The sequence below is a fragment of the Phaenicophaeus curvirostris genome, chromosome 4 (genome assembly GCF_032191515.1).
Source record: "Phaenicophaeus curvirostris isolate KB17595 chromosome 4, BPBGC_Pcur_1.0, whole genome shotgun sequence".
NCBI lineage: Eukaryota > Metazoa > Chordata > Aves > Cuculiformes > Cuculidae > Phaenicophaeus > Phaenicophaeus curvirostris.
The window spans coordinates 33,257,142-33,279,169 of record NC_091395.1 but is presented as its reverse complement, the minus strand read 5'-3'; the positions used below and the strand labels follow the sequence as shown (position 1 = coordinate 33,279,169).

The 22,028-nt window shown below is 38.8% G+C and overlaps 2 protein-coding genes across 2 annotated transcripts in view; both read right to left on the bottom strand.

The window, feature by feature from the left end:
* Positions 1-1,857: 1,857 nt before the first annotated feature.
* Positions 1,858-3,221, bottom strand: LRAT (lecithin retinol acyltransferase). Its single transcript, XM_069854877.1, has 2 exons — positions 2,669-3,221; positions 1,858-2,577 (listed from the first exon to the last, which is right to left on the bottom strand). Exons 1-2 carry the CDS (start codon positions 3,212-3,214, stop codon positions 2,425-2,427), a joined length of 699 nt encoding a protein of 232 aa, XP_069710978.1. The 5' UTR covers positions 3,215-3,221; the 3' UTR covers positions 1,858-2,424.
* Positions 3,222-8,590: 5,369 nt separating this feature from the next.
* LOC138720366 (uncharacterized) overlaps positions 8,591-22,028 on the bottom strand; it is a 55,388-nt gene continuing 41,950 nt past the window's right edge. The window contains exons 16-20 of the mRNA XM_069856555.1: positions 19,183-19,294; positions 15,690-15,773; positions 14,031-14,154; positions 9,491-9,581; positions 8,591-8,667 (exon numbers count right to left, since the gene is read on the bottom strand). Of these exons, the coding sequence (XP_069712656.1) occupies positions 8,593-8,667; positions 9,491-9,581; positions 14,031-14,154; positions 15,690-15,773; positions 19,183-19,294 (486 nt within the window). The 3' untranslated portion in view covers positions 8,591-8,592. The remainder of the gene's footprint in view (positions 8,668-9,490; positions 9,582-14,030; positions 14,155-15,689; positions 15,774-19,182; positions 19,295-22,028) is intronic.

Genomic DNA, 22,028 nt, shown 5'->3' with positions numbered 1-22,028 from the left:
GCTGAACTTCTGTTCCCATGCCCTTGTCTCTGATGAAAGGATACAGCACGATATTCTAAACCATTTCATAAGCTTAAAACTTTACACTTAGAAGGAAAATTGTCTGCTAATACAGCTGGAAGTCTGCAAGGAACTGCCTTCATTTCTTTCATAGACATCTATCAAAATCCCAGTTTAGTCCCCTAGCCTAATCTGGATCCTTCTTTGCTCAACAGCTTTAGCAAAGCAGAAACATTGGTTCTTCGATACTGAAGCTAGAGCTGGAAGCTTCCTCTGCCTTCCAACAATCCCACTTACAATTTGGTTACTGGTCATGACCTCATTGTTTATTGTATAAGCACATCCTAAGAATTACTGGAATTCTTATAAATCCCAAGTAAATAAAGGGGGAAAGCCCACCTGTATCAGACACCAGGTAACTGCATGTTAATGGGCTGTTCAGTACTCTACTGGGATATGTTAGAGAATTATACTCAATTATACTCAAGAGGCCGGTAGATGTTTTTAAATTAACAAAATCTATTTATATATAATTACAGTAATTACTACAGTTCATACCTTATGCACAGCAAGTAAAAAAAAAAACACCACAGTGGAATTTGTGTAAATATTACTAATGCATACACTATGAAAAAGCAATTCATATTAATTAAAAAACACCATCATTTTAAAAGCTTACCAGAAACAGTTACACTGAGCATGGCAATCTTTGAAACCAGAACAGAAGTTGTTCACAAGGATCCAGCAGTAGTTGATATCCAGCTGCTTTGGAGCTAGGCTGCAGACTGAACGTGTACTGGAAGCTGGGCTGAGATCCCCCCTCGGCTGATGGCAGCAGTAGTCATGCTGCTGTTTCCTATAACCCTGGAATTTCACCCCAGTCTTTTCATCCTTCATTGGTTATAGCAGAACAGAGGAGCCAGAAGAAGAAAGATTATTAGAGAGCAGCCAAGTAGACTCGCAGTTAAGAATCCAATCTTCAAGCAACTGTAAGGTTTTGGGGAAGGAGAAGGGGGTTTATAGCACACTTAAAATAAAAATGGGGAGAAGTGGCCACTTCAGCAGCAGAGCTGATGACAGGATACTGAACAGCATTCATAGAAAGAAGTAAACCTGAGGTTTATTCCTTGGTAAAGACACCATCGTGTTTGCCTTTGACTAGAAAGGGAGGCAAGGAAGGCATGTGAACGTGTAAGCGCATGTATCACATGCAAGACATTACAGGCGCTGAACAACTTCTCTGCACACATCAAGACATTGCTAAGAAAAAAAACAGCAAATGATTTCAGCACTCCAACAGCTGGCTAGATGAACTTGATTTCAAATCCAGCTTTACACATTCTTGATAAGCAGATAGGCCTCAACATTGAAGTCAAGACGTTTTTAGCACCAACTGTTGGCTTGCAAAGTGAATGCTTATTCAGAGTATAGAAAGACATGTCCTCTTTCACTGAGAGGCACCCCGTTTTAAGGCGGTGTCCAAAATGACACCACCAAAGAAACTGCTCCTATAATCCCTGATACATTATGGCACCCACACAGGCCCCATTGCTGAGGGAAGGTAGGAGCTAAATTGGCACCTGTCCTCCTTCTCCCTGCCACACGCCCTGAAATGTGGAAATTCCTGATGTTTGTTGTGTCACTGGTTGTCATAAAGCAAGCTTCTTTCTTCCTGTATCCCCTAAAGCCCTCTGCAGTCATTTATATTGGCCATACTAACCACTTTTAGTAGCAACAAAATGCTGAGGAATCACTGTCTTTCCTTACCTCTAACCCAATCAAAAAGTTGTTCAGTACAGTGAAACAAGTGTTTACAGAATTGATACAAAGGAGAGATTTGTGAGCATTTCCCAAAGGGAAGTCAAAGAACTGTAGCCAATCCAGCCAGATGTGCTACTGCAGCACCCAGCACCCAGCTGTTTTTCTTATTTGCCATCAAAACAAGTCATTTTACTAATTTGTATTTCCACTAAAGAGTGTTCTAGGAGTGGAGATGGCAAATTATGAATACAAACTGTGTCAAAGTAAGAGATAAGCAGTTGTTTCTCAATACCCATTGCTATGTGGTACTCCAGCGTCCATTTTTATTTATAGTTACAGCACCCAGGTACGCAGCTAAGAAACCAAAGAACACAACGAATACTGCCAGAATCACTTATGGCTAAAGGCAAGGAGCAGAACTGCACTGCAACTGTACTTTTTCATTATTTAAATGTGTCTTAATACATATGAACTGAGATTTTCAGGAAATCTATTATTTGGCTTACACAGTAAGCTATGCCTTGTGCACTGTGTTCTAGACAAAAGTTGCATTTAAAAACGGCACACAACTTTACAGAAGGCCAATGAGTAATCTGTGCTTTCATAAATACAGTAGTGTACACCTTATATACAGACGGCGGCTACGATCCTCCTGGCGGGCTGCTAGCCAGCCATCCACAGAAAGAAGGGAATAAAGATAGTGGGGAGCGTGGTGGAGGGTGCCAAACCCAGGCAGACTATTGATGCTAATCCCACAAGTGCTGAAGCGAGAACGCTCCTCTGGTCCCGAATAATCATCTTCACAGTCTCACAGAACTGGAAAAAAAAATAAGAGAAAAAGAAAAGAAGATGAGGGTTAAAGAGGAGAGCTGGACCCGGGGCTGAGCAGAGGGCGCGGACCCCGTACCTTGTCGGTCTGGAAGCTGACGGGCGCTCCGTAGCGGCAGTAGGTGACGAAGTGCTCGCAGTTGTTCCAGAGGAGGCTGTAGGCGGTGGCTCCCACCAGCTTCTCCGCCCGGCGAGCCGCCTCCTCGCTGCCCAGCACCTGGTCCTGGAAGAGCCGGTCCATGTGGTTGACCAGGATGCTGCCGCCGTAGGCGAAATCCTCCACCGTGTCCACGCGGATGCTGGCGGTCCTGGCGATGACGCCCAGGATGAGCCGCTTGTTGGTCACCACCCGCTCGATCTGCCGCCGGTCGCCGGTGAGGGCGGGCAGGATGTCGGGCATCAGGTGGGCGACGCGGTTCTCGCCCAGGTAGATGCCGAAGTGGACGAAGAGGGTGCGGGGCACCTCCAGCAGGTCGCCCCGCTTGAAGCAGCTCGTGTCGTAGTAACCGGGAGCCGGCGGCGGCGAGGAGTCCCCGCCGGAGCCCCCGGGCAGGGCGCGGACGTGGACGAGGAGCAGCAGCTTCTCCAGCAGCAGCGACGCCGCCTGCGGCACCGCGTTCTTCATGGTGGGCGCCGGGGGAGCCCCGCGGCCGGGGCCGCTTTTCTAGGGCTGCCGGGCGGGGCGGGGCAGGCACCGGGACCGGCCCACAGGGCGAGCAGCCGCGGCCTTCGTTGAGGAGGAGGCGGAGAAGCGCGTTCGAAGTCCCGGGGCGCGCCCGGCGGGCTCCGAGCGCCCGTGGGAACCGGGGTGGGGGGAGGAAAAACGGGCACCCCCCCCGCCTATAAATGAACTGGAAAAGGCCAAGGAAAAGGAGAAAACGCATCGCAGCGCGTTTTGTTTCGCGTGATGTCAATGGGTTAAATCCTGGCAACGGGAGCCCACAAAAGAGCAGACCCGTCGGGGGCAACAAAGCCGCCCCGGCTCAGGTTGAGGAGTTTGGGTCGCCGAGCAGTCCCGCCACCCTCGGGATGATAGATGGGACGGGCATTCATCTTACCTGGAAGATGACAGGGCCTGGGGAGCGGCTGGGGAGCCCCCGCCGCCGCCTTTTGTTGGTGCCGCCCGGGAGGGAGCGGCCGGAAAGCGGCGCCGGAGAAGTTTGTCAGAGCAGCTTCCCCCAAACGCACGTTCTGAAGCCGAAAACTTGCCCCGTGTGTTCCTTCTTGCAGGTTGTGGATGCTCAGGCAAACACAGAGACAGGCAGACACGATGCCATGGACAAAAAAAAAAAAAATTGAAAAAAGCAAAAAAAAGCAAGAAGAGTGCAAGTGCACAGGAAAGATGAGACTTATCAATGAGCCAAAGCAAGTTTTCCACTATTCAGTGAAGAAAACATTTCAGGGGGGCAGGTTACCTCACTCCTCACCAACAAGGTGTCCCTGCCCATGGCAGGGGGGTTGGAACTGGATGATCATTAAGGTCCCTTCCAACTCGAACTATTCCTATTCTATGATTCTATGATAAGAAACGATGGATGGTGTTGCCCACCTATTTTCTCCTGCTCAGAGGAGAGAGTAGCTTCCTAAGGAGCTGAAGGGTGTCCTCACCTTGCCTCACCTGCAGAGAGAGGCCCACAGTAACCCCCTATTTGGCCACTGATTACAGACCAGAGCCTCAGCATTTCTTACCGAAGTGATCAGGCATTTGGGATTTTCTCTGGAGAGTCTCAGCCAAATTTTTATGCAACAGAGGCTTAGCCCTTTCAAGCCCCCTGCTTCAAATCGCATCACTTACAAAAGAGAAAATACCGTATAGATGCGGCTTATGATGCTGGTAGGAACTCTGTGGATTAGTCTAATTAAAACAGCATCTTTTCAAATCCAGATGTTTAAACGTATTTGAAAGGCTTGAAGGTTTTGCTACTAGTAAATAAAAGAGGGGGGAAGCAGAGGGGGAACTTTTTGCATTTTTAACTAGTGTATTAATTTTAAAGGGCAGAGGGAAATGAAAAGATTAAAATCTTTTATCATGATAAACAGTCTTACCCGTTTTGTGATAGTCACAGGAGCTGGTCCAGAGCTGGAGCATTGTACCACATCCAGGAGGTTGTCAGAGATTTCACAGGAAGGTTCCCATCTCCCTCCTGTGAGCATAGGCACCAGTCCTGCCCTGTGCTGCCATCTCAAGAAGCCCCCTCTCTCCTTCCCCAAAGCTGTCAAGGAAGCATCTGGATTGTTTTTGTTGAAAGAGATTTTAGAGATGCTTCAGTCCTACAGTTCAGATTTCTCTCCCCCCCGTCGGAAGGAAGGTAGAGGAAGTCAGCTTAACTCCCTGGCAGAAAGAGGCATCTCCCAACAGGATCTTTTACTAGGAGCATCCTTTGTTTGGTTTCTTAATGCCAGTTAGCTTTAATCCCCAAATCACCAGGATCCATTTCAAGTAAATCTGGAAAGGAAAGCAGGATGAAGCCAAAGAAGAGGAATAATCATGAGGAGGAGACTCAGAGTCTTACTGTGCGAGGCGTGACATTTCTGCAGTCAGATTTCCTCATACCTGGGCACTAACGAGTCATCCCCTCCCCCCAAATCCACTGTCTCACTCTCAGGCACTGAAACCCCAACAGAATAAGCACAAAGGCATTATACAGCAGACAGGGCTGGTAAATGGTTTCACTCCTCCAGCCAACACAGACACAGCTGCAGCTAGTGAAATCCACCCAGGTAATGCTTTGCTACTACCTTGCAACCTTGCGAGCACTGCCACATGCAGAGCATTTAATAAAACATATCAAAGTTGTATTTCCAAATGAAACCATTCAGATCCTTGAATGCAACCTGTAACCCAACATTTTATGCTTTCAACCCTTAAGGGCTGCTCTCCTATTACTTTTAGACTGCCATGATGCAACCCAAAACTTAAAAACTATACTTAGAATTATTTTTCTTCTATTCTGAAGGGAGGTGAGGGGGGAATCCCCATATTTTAGTGGAAAAATGGCTTCATTGGAAATGGCTCAACTGAAAATATACTTTGTGCCTTAAACACTCCAGCATATACTTTATAATGGGTTACTTTTGTACCTTTGGTACACAAATTGCAGTGTGAAGATCACTTTGAAATATTAAATACAAAACAGCAATCACGGAAAAAGTATTTGTTTGGGCTGTTACCTGCTACAGAGTAGTGTAATGATAAACCCCATGATTTATTTTCCAGAGTTAGGTGAGATGCAGTAAGAAAGCTGCAAGAGGTAAGAGAATGCAGCCTCTGTTTTGTAGTGTGTATGAGCCATAGCACAAAAACTTCCTGGGTAAGAGCTGTGAGCCAGTTCTCATTACACTGAAATGTGTATATGAAATGGGACCTTATTTTATACTCTAGGCATTACTATTTCCATAGTGATTTCCATTACTATTAGCCCTCACAGCTAGTGTAGTAGGGGAAAAGTATGAAAGAAAGGCAACTGGAAGGGTAAGTTCTTGCCTAGATGAGGTACTACCCTGGTTTAACAAGCAGACAAAACGCATTTTTTAACTGACGAGTTAAACCAATGCTGACTGCATACATGCTCACCTCCGAGTACAATTTACATTTCACCAAACCTTTCTCAATTATTCAATCTCTACCGCAGATGAAGAAACAACTGCAGCTTTAACAAGCTTTCAGGTCAGCTGGGATTGCTGAAACAAGTACATGTTCATGAATTCAAAACATGTTAAGGAGGTCAAGGAGGATAAAGTCTCTTTAGAAGCTGTAATATGTGAGAAAAGTATCTGAAAAGCAATGCCACTTGGTTTAAGGTGGTGTATTGAAAGAAATGATGGTCAGAAAATCTGTTTCTGGAGGATGGTTTCACAGCATCCAAAAGGATAATTCCAGAGATAGAAAGTAATGCCTTTGTATTCCCACATCCAAACCATTTGAACACTGCGCCATTCTTTTCAGGAAATTAGTTACCATTGTAAAGCTGTAATCTGTGCTCCAGAAAACAGAACTGTTTACTTTTTCAGGTTTTGTATTTAACAAAAGACTAGGGACAGAACAGACGAAATCCGAAGAAGATGGGAACCACCAAGACAATGCACAACATTGCAAGCAAGTGAAAGAATCTCGAAACAAAGAACCTTTGAACTAAGTATCATTCTCTTCCAGTAGAAGAAACAAGAATTACTAAAATTTATACTTTATAAATGTTCCTTTTTATTCAAAAAACATTACATACACATTTACAAAAGCAGTATACTGAAGGTACTGCAAATATTTAGTGTAGCCATTTGACCCTTGTAGGTTTGCTACAGAGGTCTCTAACTTCTTTATTTCCTCTCAATAACTTCATCCTTTCTGCTAAACTAATAGGTTTCCAATTTATTAACAAGAGTTTTCTAATGAACTGTGACTGTAAATATAATAAAACCAGCATGCTGTTCTCCTTGTGAAGTTATTAGGTTGGGTATTTTTCTGCAATGAAGTAATGACTCATTTTTTACAAATAGACTGAATCATATGGTACGCAAAGATAGTACTTATTAGGACTTGCTAAAAGAATACTATGCCTAGATGAATAAAGTGTTCACTTATGATACCTTCAATTCAAATTAAAAAAACCACACAAAAGGTAGGGAAAATTCATTGTATAGTCCTCATTAGCAAGCAAGAGCCTAGGATGTTAATAATAGTGGTAGTACAGATTGACATTTAGGAACAGACAGTTTTTGTGACAATAAAAATATACTTATTTTCATCAATTTATCTGGTATTAGTAATGCTTCATTATAGATATGAAAATATATAAATGAAAATATTATTTTCTGAATATAAAATACCTGAACATGCAGTATAACGTTTATATGGCTTCTGCAGAGGAAATACAGACAGAATTCCTGCCCTGATATTGTCCCAGGAAGCACGATAAGGAATTTTAAGTCTCTGCTTCATTAGCTGAAGTAGTTCAGGATTATCCTAATTCGAACATGCCAGTCATATTGTGCAGGATGGGAGACTGGTAGCTGCTAACTGTGAGTCAGAAGAGCCATGGAGCACCCTGCATTCAACATGGTATTCCTTCACACCAGGAGACAGACCTTTCTGTGGAAAGGGCAATGCAGACAACAGTCAAATGAACTTAATCCAGACAAGACTCTGCTGCAGAAACTGAAGTCTTGACAGCCCTGAAACAAAACGAGGTATCCCTCCACCACCTGCTCCCCCTTCTGCTGGCCAGGATTGCACCATCACAAGAGAATGTGAGCAAGCGGCACACTAGCTCACAGCACTCTCCTTTCCTTCTCCTCAATTTATTTCTATGCCAAGATCTGCAATTTACTACTATTCGGTGCTTTCAACTGATGGATTAATGAGTAAAAGACGTTGGAAACCATAATAATCGACTCTGTCATTAATTGGACAAAGTGCTGGAAGTTGGGTGGATCACCACCAAAGGTCAGCATTTACTACCAGTCACTCTATAACAGTAACAATTATTACTCTTCTTTATTGCCCAACAGGGAAAGCTGCTCCCCAGCACCAGACAGTGCTAGCTTCATAGCGATGCACAGCAGGTTACCCAGCCTCCCTCTGCACAGGAGAAACACAGATGACAGGAGCTTAACTCTATGGGTCAATTTAATTTACAAATAAAGATTGTGAGAAGGAAGAGAGATAGACTGAACAGGAGGCAATTTCCATCTTGGAACAAGGACTATCTTGTCTCATCATTACATGTTACGTTGCAATTTGATTAATTCTATTTTAAAGGAAATAAACTAATTCTTCACCCAATGTATTATCTGGACAGGAAACACTAGCAGTCACAGACAAAGCTATTAGTCTGGTATTACTCAAAGCATTTGTGAATCTGTGCCATTTAGTTGAGCCTCAGAGATAACTGTCACTAATTTCTACTCTTTGACTTTAAAAAAAAAAAGTTCTCATTCAAGAAGCCAGTTCTTGTTTATAACATGTTTTTATACCACTCAGTGTTAGAAACATGTATTAAACACCTGTTACTCTATCAGTGATTTTAAATCAGGAACATTTCTGATCTGGAAATCCAGCAGCATCTGTCCAAGTGCTTTGCCCTGTAACAAATAAAAAAAAACAAACCCACAAACTAGCATTTCATTCTACTATTTAAATATACCACCTCTGTAAATTAAGTTTTAAAAAAATGGTATAATAAGAATATTTTTCCTCGAATCAGTGTAAGAACTTGGTATGTTTTTAAAGTTTTATGAGTATTTATCTCTACATATACTTATATATATAAATTTTGGATGAGTTTTAATAAACTTGGATTGTACATTATCCAAATTTCTACTTAACTTTTCAATTTATTTGGCTCTCTCACTCGTGAATCAATGTAATTAAATAAATAAAACTATATACAGTTGAGTTTTCAAGCATCTACACCTGAACAGATTGAACAGTTTCTTCATTTCATTTGGTAGCTAGTGCTAAAATATATTTATTTTAGCTTCAATTCTGTTATCCAAGTCATACATACCATCATCTTATTTTGTGAACAGTATTCTTGACTACGCTGAGATTACTTGTACACGCAAGTGTTTCTCAGCCTATGGTGGCAGAATTGTGCTTTGGCTTTTTGAGAAGCTAATTTTGCTCATGCACCTAAAACTGCTGGTATCGTATCATAAAGAGCATAACTGATTTGAGGACTCTTAACAGTTTCTTGTATGCATCTCTTAAATCAACTTTCTTCTTACCTATGCTGTTTTCAAGCCTTAAAACAATTAAGTAGATAATGTATATTAACAGGAAATTAAAACGAACTAGAGTCGAAATCAAAACCTTGCACTTCCAGCCCAAAAGTTGGTTATAAAGAGTCTGTATAATACATAGTTATAAAAGATAACTAAATAAAATCAATGCTTTGATACATGCCTGTGGGTCACTTCTTAGGGATGCTACGCCACCGCCACCAAGGGAATTCTTCAGAACAAAATTTAATCCATGGATTCCTGGCAACTCATATCTGTAAAATAAAATCTACACATTGTTTCTCAGAAGATTTTGTAAGAAACAGAACATCAAGCAGAACACAGCATGCAAAAAAATTTCATGCTTCTGATGGTATCACAGTGCTGAGTCAAGCATAAAAGCTAACTAAAGATTAACTGTCTTCCCTGCCTTCTTGTTCCTTCCCCTTACTTGAAATCAGCAATCTTTAATAAGTTAAAAGTAGGCCCACAATGTAAACATTCTCCTCTTCAGAACTCTTTCATTTCTAATGAGGTTTGTTTTCTGCTAGTTCCCCCCTCCCGCAAGTGTTAAAGCCCATATGGAAAGCTCCATAGGCAAGAGGTTCAAGATCCAAAATGAAATCAGAGAACACAGTGGGCAGAAGGAAGTATTTTTAACATTATCCAATTCTGATACTGAAAACTACGATCATATAATTCCTGGAACTTATTTTTGCTAACAAAGGCCACCACCTATTTGGGGAAGGCATCATAGTTATTTCTCAGTAATAAAGACAAGTCACTAGACCAAACTCTTACGACCAACTACAAATAATTTTGTAAGAAACGAAGTGGAGCTACACTTCAACACTTTCTTGGAGCCAGGTACTTTGTTCAGATAAAATTCTACTCTATTTTTCTGTTCCATTGCCATTGTAAGCATTTTTCCATCCTCACTTTTGACTGGTGCAGTCCAATTTGGAAGCTTCTATAGAAGCTTGGCAAATGGCTCTATAGTTTCCTAACAAAGTTGTTTCAAATTCCATAAATAGGTCTATAGTATACTTCTATTTGCCTCTCCTTGCAAAGTTTTTCAGTGTTTTATCATCTTCTTCGTGTTCCTGCTTTTCTTTGATTTTGCTTTCCTCCAATATTTTCTTTGTCTAAGGACTTGCTAGCTTTCCTTTTTTCCATAGGAAAGGATTTAATTGGAACATCAGCAAGACACGAGTAATAACAGAGAAAGATGATATCCAACTCTTGCTCTGTCTCCAGATGTTCGACCGCTGCTGTTTAGATCACGCTTCCTCCACCACCACCTATTTTTCTTTAGACATCCATCTGATCTTCATTTGTTTAGGACATATTTCTCAAATCTGTCCACCAAAATAGCTGAAATTTCTTGCAGTGCTTTTGTACTGCCGATTTTTTCACATGTACCTTGGACATATGACCTAAACTTTTCCTAGAAGAAGTGGTCACCCTATTATTCTGCTGAGCAGCCTGGCAAACATTCTTCATATGCTCCTTCAAGCAGTAGTCGTAAGTGTCTCTGCCCACCTCCCAGGCAAAGTTTTCATTGTTTGTTCCTTCTACTCTTTCATCACCACACTCTAGTATCAACATTATTAGTTGTTATTAAGAAGAAAACTGGTGTTAGCAGTCTGTTGACCTTCCTTCAAAACTAGATGCCAGGCAACATTACCATGCTTAAAGGCAAATCCGTTGGGAGGGCAGGAAAGTTCAGTAAATCAAACACTGCTCTACTAGACAACAAGAATAAGAATAATGACGCATTTTCCACAATAAGTCATCTAAATTTACTGAATTTCATAGCATAGTCTACTACATAGCAGCATCAGAGGATGTCACAGAATTTTAAAGTAAAAACACTCAATGCAAATTACCAATAACTGTATACCATAAGAGCAAGAGGTCTACCAAAACACCACACTAAATTTTACTCTGAAAAAATGGCAAAGACTTCCAGGCAGTAAGCGACTTCACAATTGGCAGATTTCTCCATGAGAACTAGACTAATGGAATGTATTCCAGAAACTAATACCTCAGCTCTCAAAATAAGTTTCATGAAAAATCAATCATTTAAACAAATCAGGTGAAAAATTGAAGAGTGTACAAAACCAGAAACAAATGACAGAGTGGAAGAATTTCATTTCACTGTCTGAAGTGGTTCTGGCAGAGGGAGTATCTAATACAAGCAACAGATCTTAACTTGGAACACCACAGAATGGCACACTCACTTCAAGTATTTTGTGAAAATATTTACAGTATTGAGATACTCCAGCTAAAACTAGGATTGCAAAATAATATACAAAGGTCCGCATTTTTAATATTTTAAGGCCTGTCTGAAGCATCTGAGCACCCAAAATATTTCTGTGCAAAAAATACACTCCCACAATAAAAGAAAAAGCACTATAACCATCACAACCAGTCTCAAAGCAGCAACAATTTGTCAAGCAAAATGTTGGCATGTGCTTAACCAGCATAATTAAAAAAAAAAGTTTAATTATCTGAGATCTAAAGGAAAAAATACGATCTAATTGTACAATTCAATAAAAAGTTTTAAGAGCTGATTTTAAAAAGCACAGAAAACATATAAACCCTTCAAAGAATACTAAGTCTAGGAGAGAAGCCTATAAAACAAGGAAAATTCACTGTTCTAGCTAAATTCCTATGCTTATGCACAATGGGGTGTCTGCTTAACTGCCTCCTTTAAAGTGCTGTCCATTCATAGTCAAAGAAGTCAGGTTTCCCTGTGAATATCTTGTTAAAATGCATGGTAATAATAATGCACAAAATGGTTTAATGCATTTAAATTGAGAAAAAGATAGGATTCCTCCCACCAGAAGAAAGCAGGATCTAAGTCCATAGGCTAACAGAGGCGTTTGCGTATGAGCTATATTGTAGAGAAGTATTCTTCCCCTCATAACAAATATACATACAAAAAAAAAGCAATCTGAATAATCAGAATCCACATTTCTTGTCCTTCAGATCTTAGTAAAAATATCCCAATAGAAGAAATCATTTGTTATATTTTTATATTATTTGAGCATTTGAATGCTCTCAAAACAAAGAACGTGACTGTATTTCAGAAGGTGAAGCCAACAGTCTTCACAAGAAAATTTTACTATCCTTATAGAACTGACCCGCTAAATGAAGTTTCTTATTCCACAACTTAATATTATCAGTTCTCAATTTATAAAGTTTTGTATACAAAACGTCACAGAGATAGCCATATTGGCTCCATAGAGCTAAATGAAAAAAAAAAAATCTTCCACATGCAGTATGGTCTAGCTGCTCATCTTACTACAACATTGATGCTAACTTTAATGGTGGTATCAGTCACAGTTCAAGTGACTGACTTTTTTTTTCAAAATCTTTTGTTACTATGTTACCTGAAAATCTGTAAGTTTGAGTTTCCAGTGTTCTGTATCAAAAATAATCCCACCTTTTCACTCTTTGGTATACCTATTTAATAGCTTTAATGAAGAAGAATGAAAGTTAACTGGCTGATAATCTCTGTTCTGTACTGAAGCAGAGCTATGGTCGGTATGTTTTTAATAGCAAAATTAATACATATAAACTAATACATAGCCTCACATTTTCAATAAAGGAAATGAAGGAAAATGGAAGTGTAAGATAAGTCTTTTTTTAAAGCTAAAAGTAAACAAGTAATTTTAAAAGAAACAATGCAATCTGAAGCACATGAGCATAATCCTTATAATCCTAAATATTTCCACAGAAGGATTTATTCTTTTTCCCCAGTAGTTTTTCAATTCACTCACAGAGCTCCATTATCACATCATTAAAGGAAGCCAAACCCAGGAAGAGATAATCTAATTAATCAAAATAAATTGGCTTCATCCAGACTCAGCAAAGTTCAACTTTTATTTATGAACATAAATGCTTTATGAAGCATTAAGAAACCACAAGGAATCAACTTCTAGAATAATCATTAGGAGGTATGATGTTTTTTTATTTCTTCCCTTCTCTGTTCTGTTTCAGAGGAAATTCAATTGAATTTCTTGATAGCAGAATTTTAGATACACAGATTTGTTAGCACTTTATGCAACACTGGGAGAGATCAGCACTGAGCCGCTTACGAAGACAAAGAACAGCACTTAAAACTCAGACAGCAGTAGTTAAAATAACTCCAAGTTTGCTCTGAGCTTTGAGGTGCACCTTTCTGACTCAAGCTATTCAAACAAACAAAACCACAACAGTTTATCCATAGTTTAAAAAGGGAAGCTATCTGTGTTTTTTACTTGAACATTCTGTCTTGATGCACATGCCTATAAAGTGTCTGAGCGGAATACTCAAAGGAAGACTTCATAAAAATAAAAATGTTTTGCTGAGATAGTGATAGGACGAGACGTGTTTTTGACAGACAATCAGGTAAGTTTGGGCTCCAGACTATACCAGCCATGTGCATGTCTTTCAAGCAGTGTTTTAGGGATTTCAGACTCCTAGTTCTGAGGCTTGGGAAGCTTCAGTTACTAAGACTCCAGCAGTCCAAATGGTTAAAAAACACTTGAAAGATAAAGGACATTAGAAGTTATTTCTATTTTGTTGTTATTTAAAAAATCAAAGAAAGATACATAAAAAACATCAAAGACAATGCACACAGGTTTGTAAGATTTGTGTTAACATACTTCAAGACAAATTCTGAATACCATCATGTGCCTACTGTACAACTGTGAACTGAGCAGCAAGCTACTCACCTGGCTACTAGTTCTTCTTCAGGTTTTTCTCGCTCTAAAAGGTGTTGGAAGAAATCCTCCAAGGCTTCAGCAGTTAAAGTTTTCTTTAGGTATGGATAGTAGAGAGGATGCCGTGCTATCACACCTGTTAGGTATAAATGTTGTTAGCTGGAATAGGAGCTATTGAAGCCAATTTGCATTATATTTATCCTTTCCAAACTGATTTGAGATCTTCCTCTTATTTCAAACTGTACACACAGATACTCTTTAATGAGTTCCTAAACAAAAAGTAATAGTATGACAGCCTTCCCTGTGTCAGTAGAAAGGCAATGTAGAGCATGACATGAAAGCATGCTCCTAGACTAAGTGATTATTGGACTTTTTCTGGCTGCAAACAGTCCCTGCACTGAAAGACACTTGAACAACTTCATCACAACAAACAACTCACATGCAGTTCTCTTTCCCTAGATGACTTGTATGACTTAGACAAGTAATCGCAAACAACCATAACAAGGCATTATCAGTGACTGAAGGTTAGGGTCCTTGCCCCACACCTTGCATGAGATCTTGATGCATGAGAAATCAAAATTACATTTTTATTGCTGTAAATATGCTTTCATCAGCTTCAGGTAACTTCATGCTGAAGCTGACATTCCACAGCAGGATAAGGAAAGCAGATTTGTGTCATAGGGATCTTTTTATCTGTAGAATTCAAAGCTAATTTAGAGGTCAAGTTTATTGTTGTTAATATTGTTCCTTAATAAAGCAATAGTGTCTTTATATCCCAGGAGGTCTCTTAAGTATGCCTCGTTCATGATTTGGCAATGCTACATTGCAACAGTGATCAACCACGTGGAAAGGAAAACAATAATAATAAAAAAAAAAAGAATCAACATTTCTTCATTCTTCAAACCAAAAAACAGTTTCACAAACAGAGATGAAGAAACTGTATTTCTAAACATAAATGAACAAAATTCATCAGTTTTAGCATGACGGCAAATCAAATCCCAAATGCACCTTTAATTCATACTGAGCTTTGAACACCATATGCTCTCATCTTCCAACAAGTAAGAGAGCCAATTGTTGCAAGCAGAAGTAAGGAACAGAAGGGATTATTAAACAATGCAAGAAGCAGCACAATCAGCGTAAAGGCAGTGCACACCAAAATACAGTATTTGGATCAACAATATAATGAAAACATTCTCTTACATGCAAGCACAACTTCAGTATTTGCTAGTGCTGTCAATGTTTCAGCCATATATATGTTACAAAATTCCATGTATGGAAATAATATACATAATCAGACAACCGAGAGATTATATTATAACACACACACACACAAAGGAATAACAACTAAAGTGCAATAAAGACATTAAAAAGGCATTTCTTAACTTTGGGGAGCTTGACTTTGCAACCCTAAAGAAAGATCTTTCTTTGTAGTACAGCATGCAAATATTTTTTCTTAGTACCTCAGATTTCAACAGCTGCTAAAGAGAAAACTACAGATACTTAATTAGCAAAATCCTTGTTCTATATGGATTAGTTTTCATTTCAGAAGCAAGATAGTTAAAAAAAATAATCAAGTGATGCAAGATATTTAAAAAAAAATAAGGGCGTTTGATACATAACTATTATTTGAAAATTTTACACAACTTCAGAAAGCAAGAAAAAGAAATATACCTATGTTTGCAGAGTTGCCTTTGTCACCACTTCTAGTATAGGCAAGATCTTCTAAGCGATAAGTATGTGGACCACTTGGCAGATCTATACAATATAAAAATTAATACATTTTAATGATAGCTACAAAAAATAGTACATTCAGAAAAAGTAACTGTCATTTTAACTGAATATATTCTGCACTGTTTGTAGTACTCCTGAAAACATGTCCAAAGCTTTCTTCCCACAGGAACACCTAGGGAAGACATGAGACTGGGGGCTGAAATAATGAAATTGGTCCCTTCTGCTTTGTCTCCCATATTCCTTTTACCTTTTTAGAGCTGAATGCTACACCAGGAATCCCCTCTTCCACCACCCTGGAAAAAAATTCATCTTGGTCTTAGCAATGTAGTATCTCTGAAGGAGATACAGCAGTTACTTGTCATTTCTTGACTAGCTGGCAGCTTTGATTCCCTTAATACATAGATCTGTCTGCTTCCAGTGCAGGTGGAAAATACATGTAATTGCTACTGTCCTGATAATTATGTAACATCTGTTTATTCTGATAGTGTCTGTAGAAAACGGTTGCAGTTTAAAATTGCTTTTCAAGATAACACATCTCTCACTTTTCTTTTGCTAAAGAGCTTTAGCAAAGCTAGGTAATAAAGAAATTATGTCCGAGTCTTGCTGGTTCCAGCTTTCACTGTCCCTATCAGAAATGGAGGTAGCAAGTCTATGGCAGTGGCATCCACACAGATCCCAGAAGTTCATTTGGGGTAAGGAGTGGAAGATACTGTGGATGACAAAAATGCCTCAACACGACATGTAATTTGTCTACTTCATGCTACGTTTGGTGAAACAGATCAGACAACACTGCCAAGAGTAGCTTTGCTGGAACATCTGAGTGGCAATAACAGGGAAAAGAGCAACTACTAACTGGGGACTCATTACAGCAACCTCTTCTACTGGCACAGCTGGATCAGAAAGAGAGCATCTACCCATACCCTAAACAACAACACATCAGCATTTAAATGCTTTAACTAAGACCTGAAGTTTTATAACATTTATCAGGTCACTGTCACAAAACGAGCTGAAAGAGTGACTATAGTTTAGTCAGGCACAAAACTTCTTCATTGGTAGTAAGTCAAGGCAGCACAAAATTTGAAATTGTGAAAGTAAAACTTGGCGGAAAATACCAAAGGCAGTATTTATTTGATTGGGAATATTATTTTTAACTAAACATCTCCATTGAGAGAGGATCTGAACAAGTTCAGCTAGACGTCACTGTTCGTTTTGGACAAGACTACCACACTTAATACACCACAGAAATCATATTCTTTTTAGTAATTTCACTCAATACACAGTTTAAGAAAAAAAAATGTAGTACCTCTTCATAGGCTTAAGTACAACAATGTTTAAACTGCATAAGCTGTAGAAGTCTTATCTCCATCAGACATTTTACAGTCTTTGACAATCTCCCTTAAATAAAATCAGTTCAAGAGTGTTCTGGTGTTTTCATTTATTATTACCCTAATTGATTTATCTTTCATGATCTGTTTATCAGGAAATTGTTTTCATGTAATAAACATGTTAAACAAATCCAGAAAAGAATTCCCTTCAAAGCTAGGGCAAATGCTAAATTCAAATTCCACGCTCCCAGAACTACATCTAGGAGCATTTCTGAAATCCATTTTCGCATACTTCTCTTATCTATTCGAAGACAACTAACAGTCCCTCACACTTAAGATAACCATGAAACTTAAGAAAAATACTTCCCTCCTTACTAAATGCTGACAGAAAATGTTTTAGCAGAAGACACTCCTTTTACAGTCTAACCCATTTGTCTATTTCTCATCCATGCTGTCTATGTGTTAAGCCACAGAAGTAGGTAAGTATTTAGTCACATACAGAAAACACTTCTATTTACAACTAAGGGCACAAGTTTAGAGATCCTTCTCAGGGGAAACAACCAGAGGAGTTCTGCTGTCCCTTGAAAGTGGGATTTTGCCTGAATAAAGCTTGGAGAATTCAGTACTTAAATGCTGAGGTGAGGCAGCTCAGAAAGTTTTCTCAAATGTTAAGAAGGCAATGGGGAATCTAACAGCTTTTTGTTCATCCAATATTTAGCATTGCAGTCACCTTGAAAAAAAAAATACCAGGACCTTCGTTCAACCCTTAATTAAATGGAACAAAGACTTCTTATTCCTTAATTGGCCCAGTTTGATGGAGCAAATCCTGCACTGTCCTTCTGGGAACCCCCAAGTATCACAGAGATTAGAGGTGAAATACATACATAAGATGAGAAAACATACTTAAGAGTTTAACTTTTTTCTGCACAACACAAATCATCACACTGAAGAGATGTCTGAATGGATGGGGAAAATGAACTCATGCATGGCAATCAGGCATTCAGTATCACTGACTTACAAACAGCAACAAACACGCAGTCATATGAGTATTTCAAAATTTCTCTGCAGGATATAGAACATCCCCTACTAACTCACAATTAGTTGCTACTCTATTCTACTACCAGTTTTGAGAAAAACTACTTACCTGTATCTGGAATCCATAATAAATCTTAACACATTCGTGCTTTCAGAGCATTAATTTTTTAAGTCTACACAGACTTAAATACCTTAATTACTCTTCCAGCACTAGTATTACTTCTGGAAATATTTCTAGCAACTAATCTTTAGGTACAGTCACCTGATTTAGGTTTGAAAATATCTATCCACAGCTTTAAATTCATTCTCTCATTTCTCTGGTGAACAGGAATAATGTAATAGAAACTCTGGACAATAAGTGTACTCACTGCACGTTAAAAAATACTGCATATAGTTCTGCCATTAAAAAGAACATAAAAATATTCAAATGTCTAGCACTTTCAATAATCCATAACCTAGTACCTAGTTTGTATTAGCAGCTCTGAACACTTCCTTTTCTTTGCAGGCATCCTGATGTGCTCCACTCAGCTCACTGCTTTGCCCTTATCAAGTTTCTTCTTCCTTCAGAGAATTTAGTTACTCAAGTCTAACAGCAACATAGGAATTACCATACTGCATTTTCTTTAAAAGTCAGCCAGTTCCAGGTTCATCCCATTTTTGTTCATTTTGTGAAGGCTGCCATATGGAATAGAGCCAAATTTTAGCTATCTAAATGCTAAGCATTCTATAGGTCTGTTCTCCATTCTGAAGTAAGGTAAACCAAACTATTTCCAGGATTAACAAAGTAAGATTGCAATATACTTTGAAATCACATTTCCACTGTCTTCAGCTGTGTCTCAGGTTTAATTTTTTTTAATAACAATTTACTTACATACTTCTTATAGTCTCAAATACATTTTACACTGCGTGATGCTAACCTCCTTCCTTCCAAGAATACTAGCTTAAGTGTTCTGCAACAGATTTAAAAACATGTAGTGTAAAGAGGTAAAATACGTTTCAGACAAAATCTAGCACATTATTTTCCAAGACAAAGATAGAAAATTACATGTTCACAAATAAAAAGATGAACATACCTTTCAATTCACTGTTGATCACAGGTGAATCAGAAGAAGCAACCTCATCTGATGTAAATTTGAGATCCTCCTCAAACGTCTCAACATGCTGCCCACTTAAAAATAGGTTGATCTGGAAAAAATTACCCATTTTCAAACTGTCAAATTAGAAATCCAGTGCAACATGTGAATAAACAAAGCCTACTTCTAATTAAGTACTGATCTGGCACATTTTCAGTAACAACTTTACAGATAAGGTTCTCTTCCCCCCTTTTAAGTCATGATAAAAGCAATGAACCATTATATAGCTAAATGAAATCTTTGTGTAGGAGTAAAAGGAAAAAAAAGCATAAAAATCAAACAAATGCTCTGTGCAGTTGCGTACGTTTTAAAGAAAGACAACTCTTCCTCTTTCCATCTCCCTCTATGTACACCAGCACTATATCAAATTTTGTGTCACAACTCTTGATAGCTGGATCCCAAAACTTGAAAGCTTCCAGCTTTTCCACAGTAACTCCCTTTTCTTCTTAGTGTCACTGCCCATCTTAATGACAAACTTCTCTTCAGATTCTAAATTCATCTTCAAATAAATTTTGTGAAAGCAACTTATAAAAATAAATTGATACGGGATGTTTTGGGTTTGAGATGAAAATACGAAATAAAAAAATGCCATGCTGTTCATCTTGCATGTCAATCTCTACCCTGGCTGCCAAAGGAATCTGAAAAAATACGACTCAAGTCTGCTATTTCATTAGCTGGCTGGGCTGTTCACTTGAGATGTAAGCAAATGTTTCTCTGATTAAATCATATAGTACAATCATAGAGAAAAATTAACTGCATCTATTTTATCTGCATTTGAAGACTCTCAGTATTGAAGACACACACATAAAACCAGGTTATCACCAAGTTAGCTGCAGCAGTCATCAGTGCTCAGCTGAAAATTATACTTATCTGAGCTCTTTCTGAAGACTGTTCACAGAGACTAGCTAATGGAGGAAGACAAAAAAAAAAATTCAGAAAAGCTATTTTTGCCTTCAGTAGTTTTGCTATAACTTTTCTTTTTAGTGAGAGTTTTGGGCTACTTTTTAAACGTGAAAAAGCATAAAAGGAAAATAACTACAGCTTGCACTGTAAAACCACTGGTAATCTACAATAAAACTGGGACAATTGCATAAGACCAGTGGAAGCAGCAAATGAGATACTGAATCCAAACTGAAACCCAGAAAGGTGTTATCAAACACAAAACAAAAGAACCCAATGTTCAGGCAATGTCAACATATCTGAAAATCGCCTTACAGAATTATTTTGGTTTTAGGTCAAACGCTAAACTAGAGCAACTAGACTCTTTGTAACTGAACTTTCAGTCTAGAAAAGCAGTTAATTCATACCTTCCTTACTCTGTAATCTCTAGCTAGACCACTGTTGCTATTACATGGCTAAAACTTTGAATCAAGCACTTGAATTACTGCAATCATGCTTCTACTTAACCTTTGATTTTACTGCAGTACAACAGCAATAAATCACATGGCATTTTCTTAACAGCATATCAGTGCATTTATCATATTAGCTACTCAAAGCAAGGATTTTTATTTTCTATATTGAAAAGAGTAGATGAGACACTGCTTTCTTTCCCTGCTAAATAAGGATACTAATCTCAGTCTTTTAACAAGTCTGAAAGAGTGCTAATTAATAAGTTGACATTTAATTTGATGAACTTCCATAAAGATAATAATTTCATATTAAACTTGGCAAAGACAAGCCATTTGCATAAAGCAAAATGTAACTAACAATAACAATAAGTACTTCAGCTTCTTTAAATGACAAGAAAGCAGGGAGGGGGTTCAATGTTTTTCCAGTATGTGCAGCTTATTAATTTAGTTTTAATAACTAAATACCATCTCCTCTGTAAAAGTAATCTTAAAATTATTTCCCATGAATGCACAGTACTACTCAAAGAAAAATGTAATATTTGGCTAAGCATTGTAGTCATGTTAAAAAATGAAAGTGAAGCAGTCCTTTTCGGAAATGTTTGGAACACTGAAATTGATTAGCGATATTCATTTTACAGAGGATTTTTTTTAATCAACTGGTTTTTTGTTGGTTGGTCAGTGTCCCTCCCTTCACTTGCTACCCGTGCTCCCAAGTCTTCCCTTCACCACCCTAAGGAGAAGCCTGTCACAATACCTTCATGAAATCATGACATGGATACAGTAGCCTCTGAGGAAGAAGGGCACCTATGCAGTACAGAAGTACATGCGTAACAGATAAGTAGGGCTCTAGCTCAACATTTCATTTTACACTGTTATTTCCCACCTAGGATTCCTTAGTCATCTGAACCATAACTTCTCAGACTGAGACTATTGTTATGAATTGAATAGCAGTTCTTAAAGGGGGGCTAAAGGAAAGATAGGGAGGGGCTCCTTATGAGAGAACATACTGATAGGTTGAGAGGTAACTGTTTTAAGCTGAAAGAGGGTGAATTGAGATTAGCTATTAGGAAGAATTTTTTTACTGCAAGGGTGGTGAGGCAATGGAACAGGTTGCCCAGAGAAGTCATAGACACCCCATCCCTGGAGGCATTCAAGGCCAGGTTGCAGGAGGCTTTCAGCAACATGATCCAGTGGAAGGTGTCCCTGCCCATTGCAGGGGGATTGGAACTAGATGATCTTCAAGGCCCCTTCTGACTCAAACCACTCTACGATTCTATGAATAGGGCCACAAAAATACATCTAATTCACAGGCTCCTCCATGATACTCATCACAGTAGTCTCACAGGCTTTCATAATTTTACCGCTTTTGTAATGTAAAAGCAGAAATTTCTACTCCAATTTTTAAAGGCAACTCTCTGGTAAGGTAAAACCTGTGTG